This window comes from Canis aureus, chromosome 8 (genome assembly GCF_053574225.1).
Source record: "Canis aureus isolate CA01 chromosome 8, VMU_Caureus_v.1.0, whole genome shotgun sequence".
Lineage (NCBI taxonomy): Eukaryota > Metazoa > Chordata > Mammalia > Carnivora > Canidae > Canis > Canis aureus.
Genome location: NC_135618.1, coordinates 60,353,097 through 60,376,993, shown reverse-complemented (window position 1 = coordinate 60,376,993; position 23,897 = coordinate 60,353,097). Strand labels below are relative to the sequence as shown.

The 23,897-nt window shown below is 47.1% G+C and overlaps 1 protein-coding gene and 1 non-coding gene across 5 annotated transcripts in view; both read right to left on the bottom strand.

The window, feature by feature from the left end:
• SRCAP (Snf2 related CREBBP activator protein) overlaps nt 1-22,969 on the bottom strand; it is a 33,793-nt gene extending 10,824 nt beyond the window's left edge. The window contains exons 1-25 of one of the 4 annotated variants that reach the window (XM_077907336.1): nt 22,654-22,969; nt 21,116-21,189; nt 20,258-20,520; nt 18,481-18,732; nt 15,922-16,107; nt 15,544-15,684; nt 14,553-14,775; nt 14,160-14,437; nt 13,434-13,524; nt 13,205-13,294; nt 12,536-12,724; nt 12,123-12,451; nt 11,842-12,019; nt 10,742-10,878; nt 10,349-10,518; nt 10,041-10,233; nt 7,905-8,041; nt 7,629-7,815; nt 5,995-6,164; nt 5,348-5,613; nt 4,852-5,139; nt 4,185-4,349; nt 3,720-3,905; nt 3,235-3,501; nt 1,393-2,900 (exon numbers count right to left, since the gene is read on the bottom strand). In XM_077907336.1, the coding sequence (XP_077763462.1) occupies nt 1,393-2,900; nt 3,235-3,501; nt 3,720-3,905; nt 4,185-4,349; nt 4,852-5,139; nt 5,348-5,613; nt 5,995-6,164; nt 7,629-7,815; nt 7,905-8,041; nt 10,041-10,233; nt 10,349-10,518; nt 10,742-10,878; nt 11,842-12,019; nt 12,123-12,451; nt 12,536-12,724; nt 13,205-13,294; nt 13,434-13,524; nt 14,160-14,437; nt 14,553-14,775; nt 15,544-15,684; nt 15,922-16,107; nt 18,481-18,732; nt 20,258-20,311 (5,685 nt within the window). In that variant the 5' untranslated portion in view covers nt 20,312-20,520; nt 21,116-21,189; nt 22,654-22,969. Of the gene's footprint in view, nt 1-1,392; nt 2,901-3,234; nt 3,502-3,719; nt 3,906-4,184; nt 4,350-4,851; nt 5,140-5,347; nt 5,614-5,994; nt 6,165-7,628; nt 7,816-7,904; nt 8,042-10,040; nt 10,234-10,348; nt 10,519-10,741; nt 10,879-11,841; nt 12,020-12,122; nt 12,452-12,535; nt 12,725-13,204; nt 13,295-13,433; nt 13,525-14,159; nt 14,438-14,552; nt 14,776-15,543; nt 15,685-15,921; nt 16,108-18,480; nt 18,733-20,257; nt 20,521-21,115; nt 21,190-22,359; nt 22,543-22,653 lie in introns of those variants that run through there. The other 3 variants (XM_077907338.1, XM_077907337.1, XM_077907339.1) reach the window with 3 other exon arrangements.
• LOC144319835 (small nucleolar RNA SNORA30/SNORA37 family) lies at nt 13,613-13,741 on the bottom strand. The gene has a single exon (XR_013385544.1). It is a non-coding gene; the product is annotated as a small nucleolar RNA SNORA30/SNORA37 family (small nucleolar RNA).
• Nucleotides 22,970-23,897: the final 928 nt, after the last annotated feature.

Genomic DNA, 23,897 nt, shown 5'->3' with positions numbered 1-23,897 from the left:
AAAACGTATACCTTACAATTGAATGTTATTCAACAATTAAAGTTCCAACGTAAGCTACAATGTTGAAGAACCTCAAAAACATTAAGATGAATGAAAAAGCCAGTCACAAAAGACCATATACCCTATGACTCCATAGGCAAATCTAAAGGGACAGAAAGATTAATGGTTTCCTAAAGTTGAGAGATGAAAGGGTTGGAAAATGATAACTAAAAGTGTGGGGTTCTTTTTTAGGATCATGAAATGTTTTCAAGTTGAATGCAGTGATGGTTGTAACCTACGTGAATATACTAAAAGCCAATGAATTACACACTTTACATGGATAAGCTGCATGGTATACTATGGTCTTTAGGTCAAACTGTTCAAAGAAAAAAAGAGTTTTAAGAATTTTCTACATACTTGTAGAGCAACCAACATTTAGCACAAACCATGGGTAAGGGATCTAGTTCTCCTTTCTACTTTCAGCAAGCCAGACCAACATGGCTTGCTGAAAGATCAAAGGTGGAGTAAATGCTACTGATAGTGGGGGCCTAGTGCTGAGGCAAAGTATAAGCAGCAGCTCTGGAAAATAAAGGGAGAAAAAGACAAAGAGGGCCTGGAACGATTCCCTAGATCTTTCTTCCTATTACTTCCTGGACTATTTCACTCAATTTGAGCTGTAAATTTAACAACCAAACATATATGGAACCATACACATAACAGAAAACAAACAGCTATTACAAAGTTCATGGAAGGACAAGAAACATAGTTCTTTTTATTGCCCACTTGATCACCATGGAGGTAAAAAACTGTAAGAGATAACCATCAGTCAGAGGCTTGCAATCTTTAGGGAACTGTATTCCACGGTGTCACCTCCCCTCAGACGTTCAAATACTTGACAAATGTGATGCTTTTAGCAACTGAGAAAAGTCTTCCTATCTCTGAGGAATGCCTCTTGTCCAAAAGAGGAGAAAGCAATGGAGTCAGCACATCTGAGTTCTCACAAGTTGTGTCACCTCTATAACATCAAGTGGCCTAGTTTCTTCACCTGTAAAATGGGCAATTAGATGCCAACACTAGCTCAAGAATAAGCAAGCAAGTACCAAATTAACCAATAGTAACAAGGCAACCTTGAACATACCAGTAATTCTTTGAAGTTTTAAACGCACATTAGGTCCTCAATTACTCCCCTGAGAAGGGCAGAATATAGATATTATTCCCATTATACAGATAAGAGGACAGGGCCAGTCAAGGAAGAGAGAAGGTACTGATCCAACTGCACACTCAACTACCAGGTCCACAAAACTAGGCTTTGTAATTTACCAAGATAAAAATAACATTGTTCTACTCCACTTTACCAACGCTCCAAAGAAACCCAACTTCCTATTTCCTCTCCTCTGAGAGAGTAAAACTTACCAGATAGAAAGGGGAACGAGGTGGTGGTGGGGGCTGGCGTCGAGGCCGGGGACCACTGAACGAGGTAGCAGTGGAGGGAGGGCTGGGGGGACCAGGGCGCAATGTCAGTGTCTCAGGCTCATCCTTGGCAACAGGCAGCCGCGATACCATGGTGACAGGCAAGGGAGCAGATCCAGATGCCGAAACCACAAGGGAGGATGTCTGGGAAGCTGGGGCCTGTGTTGAGGCTGGGGCTAGCGCCAGAGTCTGGGCTGCAGCTGGGCCCAAGGGCGGCACCGGAACAGGGGCAGGACTCAAGGTCAATGTTTGCACCGAAGCTGGGGTCAGGAGTGAAGCAGATGACGATACTGGAGCCAAAGTCAGTGTGTGAGCTGGGGCTGGGCCCATCGGAGAAGCTGGAGTCAAAGGGGGTGCTGGAGCCAGAGACAGTGTCTGCGATGGACCCAGTGGTGGTCCTGGCGCCAAAGACAGCGTCTGCGATGGAGCTGGTACTAGGGATGATGCTGGAGTCAGTGATAATGTCTGAGCTGGAAAAGGCCCCTGAGGGTTCCCCGCTCCCAAAGAGAGGGTCTGAGATGGAGACGAGCCACCAGGAGTGGATGCTAAAGCTGGGGCTAAGGCCAGTGTCTGCGAAGAAGCTGGGCTTGGGAGAGGCGACGGAACCGGGGCTGGTACCATAGTCTGAGTTGATGATGGAGCCAACACAGGAGTTGGGGCTGGCACCAGTGAAGAAGCTGAAGCTAAAGGAGTTCCCGGAGTAGATGATGAAGCCAGAACTGGAACTGGAGTCTGCGATGGAGCCAGGACAGGAGCAGGACCTGGTGATGGAGCCAGGACTGGAAGAGGAGCCAGGGAAGGAGCTGGAGAAGGAGCCAGGATTGCTGTCTGTGGAGCCACCATGGGAGCCAGAGAGGTGGCTAGAGCCTGAGATGCAGAAGGTGCTGGAGCCAGAAGGGAAGCCTGAGCTGGAGCTGGATTTGGTGTTGCCGGAAAAGGATTGGCCAGAGCAGAAGCTGGTACCAGGACAGGTGAACATGCTGGGGCCACAGCTGAGTTCAAGCCTGGAACATGTGAAGAGGCTGGAGCCAACAACAGAGGGTGACCAGGTGCCTGAGATGAAGACAGTGATGGAGTTGTGGCCAAACCTAGAGTCAAAGCTGACGCTGATGGGGAAGCCCCAGCTGGTGCCAAAGAAGGAGGTCCAGGAGCCGCTGAGACAACAGGTGCCAGTGCTGGAGTCACATTGGTCAACAGAGCTGGGCCAGAAGCCGAAACAGGCAAGGGGGCTGAGATGGGGATGGTGAGTGGAGCTGAGGCTGGGGCAGGAGGCGTGGTCGAAACAGAGATGGGAAGTGAAGAGGACACTGGAACTGAGACTGTAGAGGACACAGGACTAGCAAGAGGAGAGGAGTTGGGAACTGGCATTGGAGAAGAGGCTGGCCCAGGGAGTGAGGACTGCACAGGGAGAGGAGAAGAGATGGTCAAGGGAGCAGCTCCGGGTGCTGAAGCTGTGGAGACAGAGGATGAGTTAGCCCCAGAAGTCTTTTCATTACTTCATCCCACCCTTCTCCCTTACCCCCACGCTTTATCCATTTCCTAGAAAACCTTCAATCCCACACCATGAAGTCAAAGATGCAAAGACTCTGACATTTCCTTTCCCTCCAAGATTTCATGAAGTATATTTTAAAATAAGGCAAGAGCTCAGCAGCCTAGCTCTGAGGCCCACTACAAAGTGAGTCAGTATGCTGATAAACAGAGAATCTTGCTGTGACAAAGAAACCCTCCGGACCACCCTATGTCCATTCCTGGCAAAAACATCTGCTCTTAGCCACCTGGACTCACCACTGACTTCGGGCGAAGGACTGTGGACCAGCTTGAGAAGAGGCCTCACCAGAGTGGACGTGGGGATGGGGGCCCGGGCAGTACCCAAAGTAGGTGTGGGTAGCCGGCCAGGGGTTAATGTGGGGCGCGGAGTCAACACAGCTGGAAGCCCAGAACTCGGAGGCCGGGGTGCTGGGGCCAGTGGAGGAACAGGAGTCAGTCCATCCCGAGGGGCCTGTCTCACTACAATCTTCACCACGCCTGTATTATTCACCATGGTTGGTGGCACTGCAAGAGGAAGCTACATTGAGGGGAAGGTAGAAAAGAAACAAGAGACCCAAAGGATGGAAATAGTCCAGGGGCAGGAGAGGGTAGCAGACAGATATTGGAGATACTGGCAAGGGAAAACAACACTGGGGGAAGGCTGGACAGACAGTAGCCCAGGGCATGCCTGAAAGGACCAAGGCCAGCAAGGGCTAAGTAAGTAGGAAGGCCAGGAGCCTCACCCTGGTTAGCAGCAAGCGGAAGGCTGAGGCCAGTGGGGGCAAGGGTGGTGCTGGGGGTCGAAGAAGGCAGCACAGAGACAGGGGTGGGGCCAGGGGTCGGGGCCACGGCCTGGATGAGAGCCACATGGGCAGGCTGGCTGATGAGGTGGTGCTGCCCCCCTGCTGACACCAGGTGCACCACATTCCCTGGGTTAAGGGAAGAGAGAAAGAAAGAGAAGCAGCTATCAGCAGGAGGAGGATAGAGGCAAGGGCCAGAGGAAAAGGAAAGAACAGAGAGGGGATAACTTCTCTAGAATGACCTCATCCCTACTTTTCTCAAAAGAGCCCTTCTAAACATTCCCTTTGGCCCCATCCCACCAAAAGTTAGGAAAAGAAACATAAAGGCTGACGTCCGAAGAGAGCAACAAAAACAAAGAGACAAGGAAGAGGAGAAAAAAAGCAGGACAGGGGGTGGGTTTTACCTACTTTGCAGCGGGCGGGGCTGCCCCACAGCAAGCTGGCGCACCTGCGCACCAGTCAAAGTCAGCTTGTTGCCCTGGATTTGGAAGGTGAGAGGTTTGCTTCCTCCTGCACTAGCCACTGGACGTTGTGCCAGTGAGGCCAACTGCCCGATGCTGACCACTTCACCTGCTAGGAACAAAGAAGGGACTTAATGTACACAGCAACTACTCTTTAACACCACTTTGCCTCAAGAGGCACAAGTCTCCAGTTCCTCCAACCCTCCTAACTCAATTTACCAGGTTCCAACAAACTCAGCCTTTGAGCCTTTGATGTGCTACCCCTTCCAATCCCATTGTGTGCCCAGCAATCTTCTTTATATCCTCTAATGGCCTGCCACCATACTGAGCTAATCATCACCCCCAACTCCATGCTGCCCTTTATCCCCAAATAACTTTCTACTTCTAGGTCTATCACTATTTACTCATCTCTGGTGTCATTTCCCCCACTAGCCTGAGAACTCCTTGACAGCTCTTACTCGACTATGAATTTCCAGCATATGGTAAAATATTTCACATGCATTAGCTACTTGGAGTTTTATACTTTCAACATTCTCAAGCTTTTCTCCAGCCCTGTAGCATATATACACTCCTCCCATCTTAAAACCTTCATTCACAGACTCCTGAGAACTTACAGGGCAGGCGAGCCTGCATATCAGGAGACAAGATGAGGCGCTGTGGTGCAGGAGTAGAAGCTGGCACTGCCGTGGTGGGAGCAGTGGCTGTGGTAGTAGAGGTGGTGGTGGCAGCAGCAGAAGGGAAAGTGTAGCCTGGTGGCACTGTCAGGGGCTTCAACAGGCTGGAGGAGCCTGGAGGTGGAGCAGGGCTTAAGCGAACAGGTGCAGGTGGGGCCGGCTTCAAGGACAGGGTTGGTGTAGGAGGCCGTGAGGTCCCACTAAGGACCCCCAGGGGGGATGGCAACACTGCAGACACAAAGCAAACATCTGTCAGATATAGCCTTAGCCTGCTCCCAGAAACCACCACACATGCTCCCAACCTATCAAATACCACACCTGTCTCCAATTTAGCATCCTCCCTACTCTAATTTCATTACTTCTTCCCCAATCTGAACAGGCATAATCACAATCTGCCTGAGGTAGCCCCCAGCACACTGGCCCCCTTGTAACTCACCCTGGGGAAGAGGCCCACTGTTTGGCTGCAGTGGGGGCAACAGAACAGGGCCAGGAGGCCGGGATGCCGGAATAAGTGGGGGCCCAACAGGCGAAGCTGACACCATCAGTGGTGCTGGCAGCATTGGAGGTGTTGGGCCAGGGGTGGGCTGGGCGGAGAACTCAGGGCCTGGAGAGGGTCGGACGGGGACAGGGCCAATGGGGGTCCGTGGGCTGTTCACCACCACCACTGTCCGGCCTTCCTGCTTGGGCACTGGCTGCAGCATCCTATGAGGACAGAAACAAAAGGGTGGGTAGGAAAGGGAGGGAGAATAAGGAATAGGAAGTTGAAGAAGAAACGTAACAGAAATTACAAAAGCAAAGGGGGTAAAAGAAAAGGACACAAAGGAGAAAGAAAGAGAGATCCAAGATAACCAAAAAGCACCAACCAGAGAAAGGGAGAAACAAATCAGTGACAAACACAAGAGCCCCTCCCAGGATCCTCTTCTAGTTATTGTCTCCCCCAATTCCTCCAGTACGTTGTATCCATCCTATATAAACATTCTAGCCTAGCCTCCAACTCTCTCCTTTCCACCCCAATTTCCACCCCCAGCCAGCTATAGCCACTTTTTCTAGGAACCCATCCCCTTTATCCCTCAACCCTGGTACCTGTTAACCTTCATCTTGACTGGTTTGGGCCGGGGTGGGGGATCAGGAGCTGTAGCCACTTCTAGCAGTACCCGGCGGGACAGGCGGTGACGGGGTAGAAATGTCTCAGCCTCATATCTAGAGACACGACCCTCCAGGCCAATAAGATCAAACCGACCCATGTCTATCCGCTGGTACAAGAAGAACACAAAAGCATGTTGTCAGAGAGACCAATACAGCAATGATTTCTTGGATATGACACCAATAGCACAGACAACAAAAGAAAAAAAAAAACGATAAATTGGACTTTTGATAGTATCAAAAGATACTATCAACAGAATGAGAAATCAAGCTATGTAATGAGACAAAATATTTGCAAATCATGTATCTGATGTTAATATCTAGAATATATAAAGAACTCCCACAACGAAACAACCTAATTAAAAAAATCAGGCAAATATACCAAATGGACATTTCTCTAAAGGAAATACACAATAAGCACATGTACCCTAATCATTAGGGAAATGCAAATCAAATCATAATGAGGTACTGCCACCTCACACCTGTTAAGACGGCTATTGTAATAAAACAAAACACCAACTGCTGGCAATAATATGGAGAAATTAGAACCCTTGTGCACTGCTGGTGGCAATGTGAAACGGAGCAGTCACTATGGAAAATACTATGGCGATTTCTCAAAATTAAAAAATAAAACTACCATACGATCCAATTCCTTGTCTGGGTATGTACCCAAAAGAATTGAAAGCAGGACTCAAACTGGTATTTGCACACTTGTGTTCATTGTAGCATTATTTACAATAGCCAAAAGTAAATATAACCCAAAGTGTCCACTGATGGATAAACAGATAAAACAAAATACAGTATACACACGTACATGTCTGGATGTATACAAATACGTAGACATAAATATGATACAAAACATCACCCTAACTTAACAATGAAATAAATTCTGACATGTACTACAATATGGATGAACCTGGAAGACATTCTGCTAAGTGAAATAAGCCAGTCACAAAAGGACAAATACCATATGATCCTATTTATATGAGTACTTAGAATAGGCAAACTTAGACAAAGTAGAGTGTGGCTGCCAAGGGCTGGGGGAAAGCAGAAAATGAGGAGTAATTATTATTTAGTGTGCATGGCGTTTCAATTTGGAAAGATGAAAAAAAGTTTTGAAGATAGACAGTGATGATGGTAGTCACACAACAATGTGAATGTACTCATGCCACTGAAACGTATACTTAAAAATGGTTAAAATGATACAATTTCTGTATTTTGCCACAACAAAACCAAAAGTTTGGAGGGAAAAGTGGCCAAAAAAGAGGGAAGGAACAGGAAAACAAAGTAACATTTAAGTATTTAAGTATAACTAACATGCCAGGCACTTTCAAAAATATTAACACAATTTTCACAAACCGCAGATAATAGACTTTATAATCCCTACTTTCAAAGGCAAACAGCATTAGAGATTAATAAAGAGCTTGCCCAAAGTCACACAGCTAGGAAACAATGAAACTAGAAGAATAGTGCTCAGATTATATAAAAGGAAAAATGCAAAAGGTCAGAATCCAGCCTAAAGAAAAAGATGCAGGGTTAGGATAGGGCCAATAATCTTGGGAGCAACTACTCACCTGAAGGGGGTGGACATCAGTGGCCCTGAGCACCAGAGATGCGGTGCTGAAACAAATTCCTGGGGTGATGAAGGGGGAGGTAACAGGTCGAGGGTCAAACAGGTTTGGATGATTGCAGACTTTTCGCAGCTGCATCAAAATGTTGATGACACTCATGAAATGGCCTGTGGCTAGGGTCTCCTTAGTTCTGGGAGAGAGGAAAAATATATGGGGCATCCTGACAATCACATCTGTTCCAATAAAGAGCCCCAGGGCCCACCCTCGGGCCTCCCTTACGTGGTCTGTGCCATGAAGTCATCATAGAGGCAGCGTTGACGCTTGGAGAGCCGGCAGCGGATAACATGCTCATACTTTTTAGGCATCTGCTTCTCAACATCCACCTTAACTCGGCGCAGCAAAAAAGGCCGCAAAACCTAAAAGCAAATAAGCAAGAGGCTGACAGAAGAATGATGGGCACTGAGCCCCAGCCTAGCCTCTCTAGCTGGGTCTTGAGCTGATGACCAGAAGAACCCTGGCTTAGCCCTTCAGTAAATACTCATGAAGCCATAAAGCGTGCCAAGAACCAATCACGCAGAGAGGAATCAAATGAAAGCCCTCTTCTCAAACATTTACTATCGGTTGAAGGAGACATACACAAAGATGATACCATACCTAAAGAAATGCTTTAAAAAAAAAAAAAAGACACTGAAGGCAGAGCAACTAACTACAGGAGGAATGACTCAAATTACATTTCCAGGAGGAAATGTAAATTTGTAATATTACGAGAGTAAATCCAGAAGAGAAGCTGAGAACAAAACTTGTGGCAGTGACAGTACCACAGAAAACAAAAGGCAAATCTGAAATCCCAAGAGGTAAAATCTGATAGGACATAGTCTTTAAATTCACATGGAAGAAATGGAAAATAGGGATCCCTGGGTGGCGCAGCGGTTTGGCGCCTGCCTTTGGCCCAGGGCGCGATCCTGGAGACCCGGGATCGAATCCCACGTTGGGCTCCCGGTGCATGGAGCCTGCTTCTCCCTCTGCCTGTGTCTCTGCCTCTCTCTCTCTCTCTCTCTCTCTCTCTGTGACTATCATAAATAAATAAATAAATAAATAAATAAATAAATAAATAAATAAATAAATAAAAAAGAAATGGAAAATAGGAATAAAACGAAGGAAAGAGACATAGCTAGTGAAGTCTTTTTGGTTTCTATTCTGATTTACCAAAATGAAGGTGTGATGGAACAAAATGGAGTAGAAATAGGAGGCTATAAGACTCGAGATTTTGGCTTAGAACAGGGTGTGTTCAAGAGAAACTTTGAATTAAAGATATCAAGTTAGAAATTTAAATAGTTTGGTTAAGACTGTAAAAATATAAAGTGGAGAATTCTTGAAGCCTTAAGATATGTTAACTGAGGGATCCCTGGGTGGCGCAGCGGTTTGGTGCCTGCCTTTGGCCCAGGGCGCGATCCTGGAGACCCGGGATCGAATCCCACATCAGGCTCCCGGTGCATGGAGCCTGCTTCTCCCTCTGCCTGTGTCTCTGCCTCTCTCTCTCTCTGTGACTATCATAAATAAATAAAAATTAAAAGAAAAAAAAGATGTTAACTGAGATTTAAAAAAAGACAAGAATGTTGAGAGATGTTATTTTAAAAGCTGGACAAAGCAGTTGAGTGTCCAACTCTTGATTTTGACTCAAGTCATGATCTGAGTTGTCGGACTGAGCCCTGTATCAGGCTCTGTGCTTAGGGTGGAGGCTGCTTATCCCTCTCCCTCTGCTCCTCCCCCTTCCTTTCTCTAAAATAAATAAATAAAATCTGGGCAGCCCCGGTGGCGCAGTGGTTTAGTGCCGCCTGCAGCCCAGGGCGTGATCCTGGAGACCCTGGATCGAGTCCCACGTCGGGCTCTATGCATGGAGCCTGCTTCTACCTCTGCCTGTGTCTCTGCCTCTCATTCTGTGTCTCTATGAATAAATAAATAAATAATCTTAAAAAAAAAAAAAAAAAAACTACTTGCTAAATAAATAAATAAATAAATAAATAAATAAATAAATAAAATCTTGCTAAAAAAAAAGGGGGGGGGGGACGAAAGGAAAGAGCCAGAAAAAAACAAGAACAGAGAGAGAGAGAAAGAAAAAAAAAGAGAGAGAGAACCCAATCAAAGTTGGAAAAAACCCTAGTAAGAAGAAATCTGAGCAAGGACTGATCAGTATTATTCTACTTAGAGAATGAAGACAGAAATGTCCCCATCAGTAAAAAAAGGAAAATGACGAAGATGAAATAACTCAATTTGCCTACGGCTCAGTCACTAGAACCCTGCTACATGACACTGAGTGAATTCAGCCCAGCACTGGCTTCATTTTCCCTAAAGGTTTTCTAGGTACTGTCCTTAGCCTGCCATTCCCAATTCCCTGCCAAATGTTACAGGCCCTACCTTGTGGAGGCGTTTGACTAGACCTTCATTGTACTCTTGGCTGCCCTCAATCATGCCAGTTAGGGGGTTAGAGAACCATTCTTTAAACTCTCGATGAGACTGGAAGACATGGGGCATCAAAAAGTGCATCAAAGACCACAGCTCCATGAGGCTGTTCTGCAATGGAGTTCCTGTAAGGAGCAGGCGTCTCTGGCTGCAAAGAAACAGAGGGAATTAGAGGGAGGATGATCATCAAGGTCCTAACCTTCTGAGCATCTCACCCTTCAAGCTAAGTCAACCTTCCTACAAACCCCCATTTCCATCTCCACCTGTTGAAGTTGAGCAGTGACTGCCAGCGCTGTGACTTGAAGTTCTTGATGTTCTGAGCCTCATCCAGAATGAGATAGCGCCAGTTCTTACGGCGGAAGGCCTGGTGGTCCTGCAGCACCAGCTTGTAAGACGTGATACACACATGGAAGGCATTGGGCTTGGTCCAGCCCTGAGATATCAGGAGAAAGCAGCAGATAGTGGAATGAAAAGAAAAGAAAGGATACAGAAAAGACATGCTAAGGTCCTCAAGGGACATAAATCAGGTTGGGAAAAAAAGAGAAAGCCCCAGGAGCAGGAGGCAGCAACAGAAAAAGGAGGGAAAGGAACTCCTCTGAGGAAAGGGCTTAAGAGTAAAAGAGGTGGGGGGGGGGGTGATCACATGGAGAGCGAACCTGCCGCTTGAGCTTCCTCTCTTTCTGGGCTCCATAGTAAGTGAGGATTTTAAAGCTGGGGCACCACCGTTTCAGCTCCATCTCCCAGTTCAGCATCACACTGGTGGGGACAATGATCAAATGGGGACCCCAGTTACCTGTTTAGCAAAAGAATAAGAGATGTACAGCATGGTGACTATAGTTAATAATACTGGACTGCATATTTGAAAGTTAAAAGAACACATTAAAAAATTCTAATCACGAGAAACAAGTTTTTGTAACTACATATAGTAGTGGACGTTAACTAGACTTATTGTGTTAATCATTTCACAACACATACTAACATCAGAACATTATGCTGGATCCTTAAAACCTACATAATGTTACATGTCGATTATACCTCAACTTAAAAAAAAAAAGATTTTATTTTTATTTTTTATTTTTTTTTTCTTTATTTATTTATGATAGTCACACAGAGAGAGAGAGGCAGAGACACAGGCAGAGGGAGAAGCAGGCTCCATGCGCCGGGAGCCCGACGTGGGATTCGATCCCGGGACTCCAGGATTGCGCCCTGGGCCAAAGGCAGGCGCCAAACCACTGCGCCACCCAGGGATCCCCCAAAAAAAAAGATTTTAAAGAGAATTTAAGGGGATCCCCGGGTGGCGCAGCGGTTTGGCGCCTGCCTTTGGCCCAGGGCGCGATCCTGGAGACCCGGGATCGAATCCCACATCGGGCTCCCTGTGCATGGAGCCTGCTTCTCCCTCTGCCTTTGTCTCTGCCTCTCTCTCTCTCTCTCTCTTTGTATGACTATCATAAATAAATTAAAAAAAAAATTTAAAAAAAAAAAAAAAAAAGAGAATTTAAAAAGAAAGAAAAATTAGAGGTGGTAAAGAAATGCAAACTGCGGTTCTATTCTAGTCCCTCAGGTATAACCCTGATCACTCTAATGATCCCCTCCTAAGAATCCTAGCACCTACACTGGCATCTCCATAGTTACTGACCAGTCAAGGAAGCTACTAAGCAGGAAACAGTGTTTCACCATCCAGCAACTAGTCACCATTAAATAAGCTTCACAGGGAATTGGTCAAGGAGATCCAAGAGAAAGGGCCCTGCCTTGTTACCTTTTTCACAGGCCAAATGGGCAAGCAGGGAGATGGTCTGGATTGTCTTGCCTAGCCCCATCTCATCAGCAAGAATACCATTAAGCTTCTTCTCATACATAGTAACCAGCCAGTCCAGCCCAATGTGTTGGTACTCCCGGAGCTGGCCCCGCAGGAGCAAGGGGATGGGTGTCTTCACCTGGTAGGGAGGAAGAGAGATATCAAAGTAGAAATGAGGCCTTAGTCACTGAGAATCAAAAAAGTCAAGATAAGAAAAAGCAGAAGCTGGGGTCAGGGGTTACCTGGGTAGTGGCCAAGGTGTAACCCTTGGGCTGAAGACTTTCAGCTGCCGCAGCGATGTCAGTAATCTCCTTTTTAGGGCCTAGAGTAGCGGTGGGTCCTGGGGTAGGAGGTCCACTGCCCCCATCTGCCTCACTCTGCTCTTCATCCCGGGCAAGCAAGTATTCCACCCCAAAGTCATCATCTTCCTCCTCTTCCTCATCTGCCTGGCTCTGTGATCCAGACTCCTCAGACTCCTCAGACTCCGATTCCTCTGATTCTGAACTCCCGCTGGTTTCTTCCTCCTCTGAATGCTCATCTTCTTCTTCCTCACTTTGCTCTTCAGCAGATTCTGAAGCACACCAAGGCTTAGTGCTCACCACACCCATTCCCCTCCAAAGCCTCCCCCACAGCACATCCATGACCACACATTCACCTGACTGACTGCTACTGTCCTCAGGACGAGCCTCTTCAGCCTCTGTGGCCCCCTCTGCTTCACAGTCAGAGCTGTTAGCCTCAACCTCCTCCTCGTCCTCTTCTTCGCTACTCCCAGAGCCTGGGCCAGAGGCGTCAGAAGCATAGGCTCCCGCATACTGCTGCAAGAGCTCTTCCATAGATAGCTCACCTGGGGAAGAAATGACACAGGAGCTTCTTGGTGCTTCAAGGGAAAGGAGGTAAAGGAGAAAGGACTGAGGGCTGCCAGTTAATTTTATGTTGGTTTCTACAGACACTCCTGGGCTCAGATCTGAAGGGAGGTAAGAGTTTGCTTTCAACACCAGCTACTAAAGCCAAGCCACACAGCCTTGGCCAGAACCATGGGTGATGCTGCCATCCACTGGGAAGGATATCAAACTAAATCTCTTTAAGATTCAAGTCAAACACAGCCAACATCCTCTTACATCAGTTCCACTTAGCTGTCCTATCACTTTGTTCAAACTTCCATCAAAACTTGTCATATTCTATTTATAATTATTTAACATCTGTCTTTGTCATTAGACCTGGAGTTCCTCTGAGGAGGATAAAGTCTTATTCATCCCTTTATCCCTGGAATTCTGCACAAAGGAGACACCGAGTGGACGCTCAGTAAACATCTGGTGAATGTCACCTTCTCGAGCCAACTCGCTCAGCTCCATGGCATGGTCCACCTCCCCTTCCAACTGCTCCTCAGCCGCTATAGTTTCCTCTTCATCCTCCGCTAAGAAAGAGAATGAAGCAAAATCAATGGGAACAGAATTATAGGACCCAGTCCAAGCTGAACAAAGGAGAAAGCATTAAATATTATGTCTAGACAATTCAAAGGGAAAGGGGCAAAGGATACAGAAAATAAGCCTGACCTTCATCCTCATTGGCAGTAAACTCTTCGTCATCCTCATCTGGATGCCAAGGCTGTTTATTGCGCTGTGTAACAGAGGGTGAGGGTTTCACCTGTATGGCAAAGGATAAAAAGGAAGAAGACCTAAGGTTTAAGCAACAGGAGAAAGGTTCGATGTTGAATACATGGTCACAGAACAGTCTCTGTTCCACTGAGTGACAGCTGCCACTGGTACGGTCCCAGGGCAAGGATGCAATCAAAGGTTTTCTTTCAGCACCAGCTACCAAATCCTGGCCCCACTGCCTGGGGGAGGATCTGTGAAAGTGCTAGATAAGAAACACAGGCCCCCAACACCATCCCTATGCACTCAGACATATGATAGAGAGCTTAGGTCCAGAAAAGACTTCAAGATTATCATCCTAGCTCCAAACCTAGAAACCAATAGGGAGTATTAGGACTATTTCACAGAAGTGGCAAAAACCAGATTAAGTATCTTTTTTCAAGAAGACATAGCAGTTAAAAAGTAGAGTACAATACACTTTTCCACTACAGCATCAGAAACTGCCCGTATCAGAATGCAACTTGCCCCAAACCCAGATTCTTTATCCATCCCCAAATGAGAGCCAATTACTCTTAACCAGAGAGGACTCCTGAAAACCACAACCAACCTTATAAACCAGATCTCAGTCCTTGAACCTCTACCTCTGTTCCCACTTTTGAGTCCTCCCTCTACTCATTCTCCCCATACCTGTATCACCTGAGAGGGCTCTTCTTCACCACCTTCTTCAGGCCCATCTCGGGTATCACTGTCACGAGATGAGGGGGTCCTCGAGGGGCTGGAAGGCCCTCCTAGCAGCTGAGGGGGGAGGGAACGGAGCAGCTCTTCCAATGGCAATTCTCCCTCACGTCGAAGCAGCTCAATCTCACGCCTCTGGGTCTCTGCATCATTGCCTTCCTGTTGTTCTTCAACCTCAATCGTCTCCTCGTCATCCTCTTCCTCCTCCTCTTGGGGTTGGAAGTCCCCATCTATAGCAGGAGAACAAGGTCACAAAGTCCACGGGGCCCTGCAAGCCACAGGGTGGGTTTTCAGCTCTGGAAAGGGTACATGAGGAAGAGTAACAGAGCCAAAGAGGACACACACCTTCATCGTCCAGCCGGGAAACCGGGGGTGGAGGACTAGAGGCAGCTGAGGAAGAGCCTAGACAAGGGGAAGAGCCAGCTTTGCTGGATGCTAGTGGCTGGTTGAGGCTCTGAGATAAAAGGTCTGAGTACTTTTCAGTCTGCCCCACAATGAAGTCCAGGTGCAGGTCCAGAGCTTTTTTACGCTTTTCCTCAAGCCGGGACTGTTGCTTGAATTGCACCACCTGCCACAACATGAAATGAACAGGTCACTAACAATCTTTTATTCATGTACCCTTTTACCTAACATTTAAGGAAACTTCCTCTATGTTAGACTATGAACTAGCTTTTCAAAAGAGAAGAACTAAAATGACCTTTCCTTAAGGAAAGCACAAAGGGAACAAAGGAAAGAGAAGAGCCAGTTTAACTTCAGGTAGCAGGGAAAAATATACAAATGTATCTGGAGTTGAATCTTTAAGACTAGTAGGTGTTCCCAAAGTGGGAATGACGAGAAATGCATTCCAGGCAGCAGAAAAAGCACAGGTAAATTAGCAGGGATGGGCAAAAGAAAGAATATTTGAAACGAAGAAAGAAAAGGAAAGGAACTAACAGGAGACAAGACTGAAAACATAGAAACCAAGTAGCACTTGAGAAACAATAAAACTTAACATAAGGGAACAAGTTGATTACTGAGAACTTCAATGGTATTTAACCAGCTAAATGGCACTAAGAGGTTGTAGGAAAAGTGTGCAGAATGCCCTGCAGAGGACGAGTGGCCTAGAGGGATCAAGAAGTCTTATTAACAATCCCCTAAGGTATGGCCATATTTTTCCACTCTATTTCTTTCTTCTTCCTGGCACTCAATGCTAGAGAGATCCAATGCACAATGGAAATCTCACTAGAATCACTTGAAGTTAAAATATTTCTCTCTCAAGTTTTGATCGTTCCTGATACCATGCTAACCATACCAAGCAAACCTAAGGCATTTCCCTCTTCCAATCCCTGCTGCCTACCTTCTCCACATTGCTCCAGAATTGCCTGACATCTTTGGCCATGGTGGAGGCAATTCGGCGTAGCTTGGCCTGCTCTTCTCTCCGAGCCCGTTCCTCCTTCTGCCGCTGCTCCTCGTGGTGCCGGATGACCATGCGCACAACCTGTGGAATAAGGAACCAGAGTGAAAACATTCCAAGGCCAATCTCCTACTCCTTCCTCAAATCAAAAGCAAAGATCGTAATCAAGTCCAAGAAATCTGGGAAATCAGCTTGTGTCTTGAGACTATAGGCATTAATAACCACCCTATACTGTTTCAGTTTGGTTTTCTTCAACCCACATATCAACGAAAAGGAAACTGGGAAAAGAAATAAGGAAGGTAGGCCCAGTTGATGACATACCTTACGGGCCACACCCCGTTTCCAACGACGCTCCTGAGCAAAGTCAGCAGAGAGCCACTGCATCTCCTCACATAGATAGTCCCAGTGGCCTTTGGGGCGGGGAGGCTCTGGCACTTTAGGCAGCCTTTTCAGTGACCAGAAACCCTCTTTCCGCAGCTCAGCAATCCGAGTCTCAATCTCAGCCTCCTAACAAAGAGGAGCTAAGTCAACCACTGCAAATAAAACCTACCTCACAAATACAGCTGAATTCCTGGGCACTGATTATATATAGGCACTGTCTGGACTGAGCATTTTACATGTCTTAAGTCCTCTTACCAATCCTGAAAGTAAGCAGGTATTACAACTTTTTCAAGTGAGAAAAAAAAAAAAAAAGAGAGAAGATAGGAAGATAAAAGTGATTTGAGATCACACAACCAAGAAGTGATAAGAGCTGGAAATTAAAAATAGGTCTAATGACTCCAGACACCAGATTTCACATTCTGTTATTTCACTCAATATCCATGCCCTATGAATATAGGAAAGACTGAGGAAAACATATTCCAAGGGAAGCCTCTAGAGAAGCAGGGAATGAACCCTTCCTTATGGAGTATGTTCATGCTTAGAAATTTAAGGCCCAATTTACATAATCCTATTTGTTTTTAGAATACATATATATTTAAAGATTTTATTTATTTATTCATGAGACAGAGAGAGAGAGAGACAGGCAGAGGCAGAAGCAGGCTCCATACCGGGAGCCTGATGTGGGACTAGATCCTGGGTCTCCAGGATCAGGCTGTGGGCTGAAGGCAGCACTAAACCGCTGAGCCACCCGGGCTGCCTGAAAAATACTACTTTTATAAAAACATACATTTTGATGACAATATTGAAGTTACACATAGAAAAATTAAATGATAACAAAAGAGAACACTATTTCTACAATGGTTTAATTCATAAAGAAGTAAAAGCATCTGAAATCAACAAAGGTGACTTAAAAACTTGGGCAGCTCCAGTGGCCCAGCGGTTTAGCACCGCCTTTGGCCCGGGGTGTGATCCTGGAGACCCAGGGTCAAGTCCCACAATGGGCTCCCCGCATGGAGCCTGCTTCTTCCTCTGCCTGTGTCTCTGCCTCTGTGTGGGTGTGTGTGTCTCATGAATAAAAATCTTAAAAAACAAACAAACAAACAAAAAAAACCTTAAGACAACTGGGGTGCCTGGTGGCTCAGCTGAGCATTAGACTCTTGATTTTGGTTCAGGGCAGGATCTCAGGGTTGTGGGATCCAGTCCGCGGTCAGGCTCTCCACATAGCTTCTCTCCCTGTCTCTCTCCTTCTGCCCCTCCCATACTTTCTCTCTAAAATAAATATTTAAAAAGACAAACTCAAAAGACAACTGCCGTCATTATTCTTATCCTCTCCAAACAAAAATTAATCAGAGGAAAAAACAGCCAGCAAAGACAGAGGGAACTAAATGGCCTGATGGCGAAAGAAACATCAAGATGGGGGTATTAGATCAATGGCTCTCAAATTTAAGCATGCATCAAAATCATCTGGAGTGCTTTTTAAGACAGATTGACGGACCCCACCCCTCCAGCTTTAAATAGATAGGTGGGTACCAACAAACTTGCATTTCTTTTTTTTTTTTTTTTTTTTAATTTTTATTTATGATAGTCACAGAGAGAGAGAGGCAGAGACATAGGCAGAGGGAGAAGCAGGCTCCATGCACCAGAAGCCTGATGTGGGATTCGATCCCGGGTCTCCAGGATCGCGCCCTGGGCCAAAGGCAGGCGCCAAACCGCTGCGCCACCCAGGGATCCCCTCTTTTTTTTTTTTTTAAAGATTTATTTATTTATGATACACATAAAGAGAGAGAGAGAGAGAGGCAGAGACACAGGAGGAGGGAGAAGCAGGCCTCATGCCAGGAGCTCGACATGGGACTCGATCCCGGGACTCCAGGATTGCGCCCTGGGCCAAAGGCAGGCGCTAAACCGCTGAGCCACTCAGGGATCCCCCAAACTTGCATTTCTAACAAATTTCCCAGGTGATGCCAATGCTGCTGGTCCAGAGATGAAACTTACCACTGGATAAGGCAAGAGAGACTGGAGAATAAAAATGAGAAGTAGAAACCAGTAAATCTTAAAGAGCCTTACAGCTTTACAAAGCACTTTTATGTCTATTTCTCCCTTAACTTAAACCTCACAACACTCTATAGACTACTACACCATACTACAACCTTATAGAAAACAAGGCTCAGAGATTAAGCAACTCAAGATCATGTAAGTTAAGGCAGAGCCTATACTCTAAATCCACACAGAGGGGGAGCTCAGCGGTTTAGTGCTGCCTTCGGCCCAGGGGGTAATCCTGGAGACCCAGGATCAAGTCCCATGTCAGGCTCCTACACGGAGCCTGCTTCTCCCTCTGCCTGTCCCTCTGCCTCTCTTTCTCCCACTCTCTCTGTCTCTCATGAATAAATAATCTTTAAAAAATAAATAAATCCATCCATCCATACGGAAAGAAAAGTAAAAAGCTCAAAGGACCTAGGAGTTGAAGAAAGAAGAATCCTCAGAGACCTCCCCAATACATACGTGCTTGGCCTGCTCTGCAATCTCAGCATGGCTCTTCTCCCACTTTGGGCCCTTGTTAGCCAGGTCAGCAGCCTGGGGTAAGCTGAGCCCCTCCAGGGGCACTGTGGCACCATCTGGGGGCCCTGGAGGTCCATCCAGAGAGGAATCTTGAGCTATATGCTGGGGGGAGATGCCGCCTGCCCCACTAGAGGCTGGGGAACTGGATGAGGCAGGGGACACAGGATTGCTGCCTGTCATGCCGTCCGACACCATCTAGAAAAACAAAAATGATAAATAAAATGAATGTTTACTTTACTTAGCACCATACCAGCAGTTCTCATCGGGCGCCTGGGTGGCTCAGTTGATTAAGTGTCTGCTTTTGGCTAAGGTCATGATCCCAGGACTTTGGGATCAAACCCCGTGTAAGACTCCCTGCTCAGTGGGGAGTCTGTTTCTTCTTCTGCCCCTCCCCGCCACTCATGCTTGCTTGTTTGTGCATGCTCTCTCTGAAATAAAATCTTTTAAAAAAAAATTCTTGATATTATTTCATTCTATCTTCACAAGGAAAAACTCCAGAGTAAATGATCAATCTTGTTTTTTTTTTTTAAGATTTTATTTATTTATTCATAGAGATGCAGAAACACAGGCAGAGGGAGAAGCAGGCTCCATGCAGAGAGCCTGACGTGGGACTCGATCCAGGGTCTCCAGATCACGCCCTGGGCTGCAGGAGGCTCTAAACCGCTGCGCCACCGGGGCTGCCCAATCTTGTTTTTATAAACACAAATATATGCGATATCATTTTAAAAAGACCTTTAAGATAACAAAGCCAAGTTTACAGATGCAAGAAAAGTTATAGCTTGACATTTACAGTTTATGAATTCAAGAACATACTAGAGTAGATGATTTCAAACGCTAATGATCCTTTCAGAACCTCAAGAATTTCATTCACATGAACAACTCCCTCTTCCCTCCTTTATACATCAAGTGTGGCATATGGACCTATTAGAACAAATCTGAGTTACCACCAAATTCAAAAGGCAACAAAGACCACCACCAAGATCACTTAAATCTTTTTATGTTCTTCAACAATCTTGGTAGTTTCCTTTACCAGGAAGGTGGGAAGGAAAGGGAGTCACTATTCTCAAGTATTCACCTATTACTTTACAAGCTACTGCACAAACAGTAATAAGTAGGAAATAATATCTCACTTAAATGTAGGTAGTGAGGAAAACCAAAAAAAATCACTCTGGCACACTAGCCTCAAGTGTGCCACTGAAATTCCTACCTCAGTTAAATGACAAAAGACTGTATGTCACAAAATTCCCCAGGTGCTCAGGAAAATTTTAAGTATCAAATCCATACCAATTAAAAACCTACCTATGCAAACCTATATATGGCTATTCTCAAAAGCCATGTTTTTTCTACTTTTCCATTTCCTTGGTGCTATATTACAAGGAAAGTATAAATGCTACACACCATCCATAATGCTTCAATTCCTAAAGAAACTGAGCTATTCTCAAAGCTCTCTGTCTTAGAAGCATGTTGTGCCAACCCATTTCCAACCTGGCCTAGTTGAAACCATTTCAGGTAACAAGGAGGTTCCACACTCTTAGTGACCAATATTACACTAATGTCAAAAAGAATGTATCTAACAGGCTTGATGGTCAACATAAGCACCAAAAATTTTCCAGTTAGCTAGGATCATGGAAATGTGGCTAAAACTTGCCACATTTTTTTCTGCCTCAGAGCCAACAACACACAAAGCAAAAGCAGAGAAGGAACCCGTCCACATTCAAACCTGTGTCTGCAAGATTGGGAGCTGAGGGTGAGCAGGGGAGGGGCTGCTCTGCATGGTCCCACTCCCAGGCTCCTCTTTGGACGCCTGAAGAATGACTGGGTTGTTATCACCACTGCTGCTGGCCGAGGGGCTGGCGTCCGGCTGCAGGGCATGCTGGGAGCTGGCCTCATTCTGGGCCACCGGCCACCGGGACCCGCCTTCCAGGGCCCGGGGCCCACTAGGGCGTCCCAGCCTCCGCTCAGGTCCACCGGCCTCTGGAGCACCTAAGTAGATAAAAAAGAGTAAAAATGGGTTTTAATAAGATTAATGAACCTTTAAAAAAAAAAACAAACCCAAGAATAACATTAAAGAACAAAAGTAAAGAAACAATGATTAAAGCCTATGTTTCTTGGGCTTCCGCTATGTGTCATACCGTACTAAACACTGACTTGATACATTCTGTAATCTTCATACTTACCTTGCAAACCACGTTATTTTTCACACCTTTATAAACGTTTAGTTTCTTCAATATATTGAAGTTAGATAACACAGAAAACATCCCAGACCTAAATGGAGCCCGCATTCTACTATTTTCCCTATTTTATGTAAGAAAGTCAGCATACAGAGACCTAAATGACTTGCATAAGGTCACACAGTAAGGAACTGATAGAAAGACTTAAACTGAGGTAGTCTGATGCCAAAACCACGGAGAAGGTGCTACTCTCCTTGGGAAAATCAGGGTTATCAGACCTTTCTCTATTCACAAGTCAACTTTTGTGCTTGTGCCACTATCAAAAAACGAAAAATACTTATAATTTCTCTCATCTCAAACATCTTTTCCATTAGCATCAGTACACAAAATGGTATCTGAACCCTCACCTGTGTGAGCTGAGACCACACCCCCTGTGAAAGTCTGTACTTCCACGGTGCCGCCGTACTGAGAGGAATCACGCCTGAAACAAGCATAGGGGAAGGAAAACAGGCAGTGAGGAACTGATCCACGATCGGTTTATTCCACGATGATCTACGAACATCAAAGCCTTCTTTACGACAACTTTTGAAGCTTTTAAATACACCAAAATCAAAGGTTGAAGAGAATTATAGTAAGGAAAGCTCTCGTTTCAGAAAAAATAAAAGCAAATCATGTTTTGCAAAAACACAATTCCCTAAGAGAGCTAAGATTCTGGCTGGAAGAGAAGCACTGCAGTGAAGCAAAGAACAAGAAACAAAAAGTTTAAAAAGCTTAAGCGTAAAAGGTTCTAACCACGGAACAGAGGGCAAATAACAGCAAAAAAAGCTGTCACATCCAGAAGCTCTGAAAGATGTTGGCTCTCCTTTCAAGTGAGGATTGAACAGAATCACAGGAGAATCCACCCTTCCTCAGGGCAGGGCCCCGTAACTCCTATACCTGCCCCATGAGACACTTCCTCAAACACAAGAATTGCAGCAGGAGACATTAGAGGAGAAGTCAGAAGTGAGAAAGACCGCTCGGCAAAGAACCATGCCCCGGAAACAGGTAGGGTAAACCCACCAAAGGCCCGGAAGTGTTTCCCTAGTGTTTAAGGAAATTCCTTAGCCACAGTGCAGCCTTCGATTCACTCCTTCCTCCACAACAGATTCACAAGACCCGAGCTAACCAGAATTCAAGACGCCTGAACTCTTGACCCCTGGCTTCACTGCTGCCTCCCAACTCCTTCCAACAGACTGACCCGGCGTGACCCCTGACCTCTACCCCAAGTTGCCACTAAACCTAAACTAGCCCCGCCCCCTCCTAGACTCCCACCCCACCCAACGTGCGCGACAGACTGGGGGAGGGGCCCGCGCGTGCGCGCCTGGAGGTGGAGAGAGCCGGCTGCGCGCACCGCCCGGGGGCTCCCGCCAGAGCCCAAACCCACGCACACAAGGGTCGCAGGCTGGGAAGTCTCTCATCCCTACCCGTCAGGGAGCCCCCCACCACCAGACCGCGAAGGGCTGACATAAGGGAGGGTTCGTGCCGCCAGGTCCTGGTTACTGACTGGATATGGTGGGCGCGCGCCCCGACTCCTCGTCCCACGCCCCCCTTCCTCTTCCCGCGCGCCCCTGGGGGGGGGGGGCCTGGGTTTGGTGGGCGGGCGGGAGCGCACCTGGGTCCGTCCTCTCAGGGCTCGCTCGCTCGCTCAGGCACGCGTGCGCAGACGGACGGGAGGGGAGAGGAGATGCGCCTGGGCCCTGTGCTGGCCGGCCTGGCCCCCCTCAGCCTGTCTCTATGGGCGCGCGCCGACAGCCTCGCGCACCGGCCCCGGGGCCCCGGCCGAAGGTGCGCGCGCAGCACCCCGGGAAGGTGGGAGGAGAGGCGGTGGCGGAAAGATGCGCGCGCAGTCTCCCGTCAGGGGAGGGGGAACTGTGGAGTGTCCGCCATCTTGTCTCCCTCTCCTTACCTGCGTCCTCGGGGGCGTGCGCACCACCCCCCCTCCCGCCGAGGAGGGGGGAGGGCCCCCTCTTGGCCGCCGCCTTTGCGGCCTTTAAATTCCCCTGGGGCCCGCGGCTACTGCCACCGCCTTGCTTCCATTGCCTCCTCTCACGACACAGAGATGCGGGCGGTGGGTGGGAAAAATGGAAGACGCTACTCTCAGCGAACCGCCGCCGCCGCTTCCGAGGCCCCACCAAAATGGCCGCCGCCGTCTCGGCCGCCACCACCACCAGCACCACCACCACAGCTCTCTATCGCTACCGCCGGCGCGGCCCGTCCTCTCGCGAGAGACAGTAACTGGAGGTTGGAGGATCGGGGAGGCTCGCGTGCTAGCGTAGGGCGCTGTCCGAAGCGCAAAGCAGGCTGGGTGATGTAGTCCTCTGGAGACTCCGCGCTTGCCCCGCGGCAGAGCGTCTTTATTCTCCACAGGAGAAAGTGCCAGTGGAGCTGCATTGCGGCTGCCAATTCGGACCAGTCCCCCGTTTTTTAATAGATCACCCAGAGAGCTGAAGCAATTTGTCAGGTACTTTCAGCAAGTTAGCAGTAGAGCCTGGGCCTCTGGATTCCTAAGGCAGTGTACTTACATAGCTGCTTCGCTTAACACAAGGGTGTTATTCCCAATAGCTCCCAAGCACCTATATGCCATTTGTTGGCCAACTTTCTAGGTTAAGAACTCCTTTGAGATACCCTCACCCCAGAATAGAATAGTAACAGTTATCTTCTACTGAGACCACTTTGTGCACTAATTCTCTTTTAATCCCAACAATGCTCCATTTTACAAATGAATCAAGCTCATGGATTAACCTGTGACTGAGCCTAAAGCCAACATTCATAGGCAAGCAGTCTAAACCACAAGGATAGGGACGCCCGGGTGGCTCAGCAGTTGAGCGCCTGCCTGCCTTTGGCCCAGGGTGTGATCTTGGAGACCCGGGATCGAGTCCCACATCAGGCTCCCTGCATGGAGCCTGCTTCTCTCTCTGCCTCTCTCTCTCTCTCTCTCTGTCTCTCATGAGTAAATAAATAAAATCTTTAAAAAAAAAATAAACCACAAGGATACACACACAAAATTTACCAACTAAAACCCACCCTGGGAACCAGGTTAGGAAACCCTGATAAAGTCTCATTCAGGGCCTCTTCATCCACTCAGTTTAGTTCTTAACTGTTTTACTCAGTTAATCCTTCTCAGTGTCACTGATTTGAAGTTCTATTTTT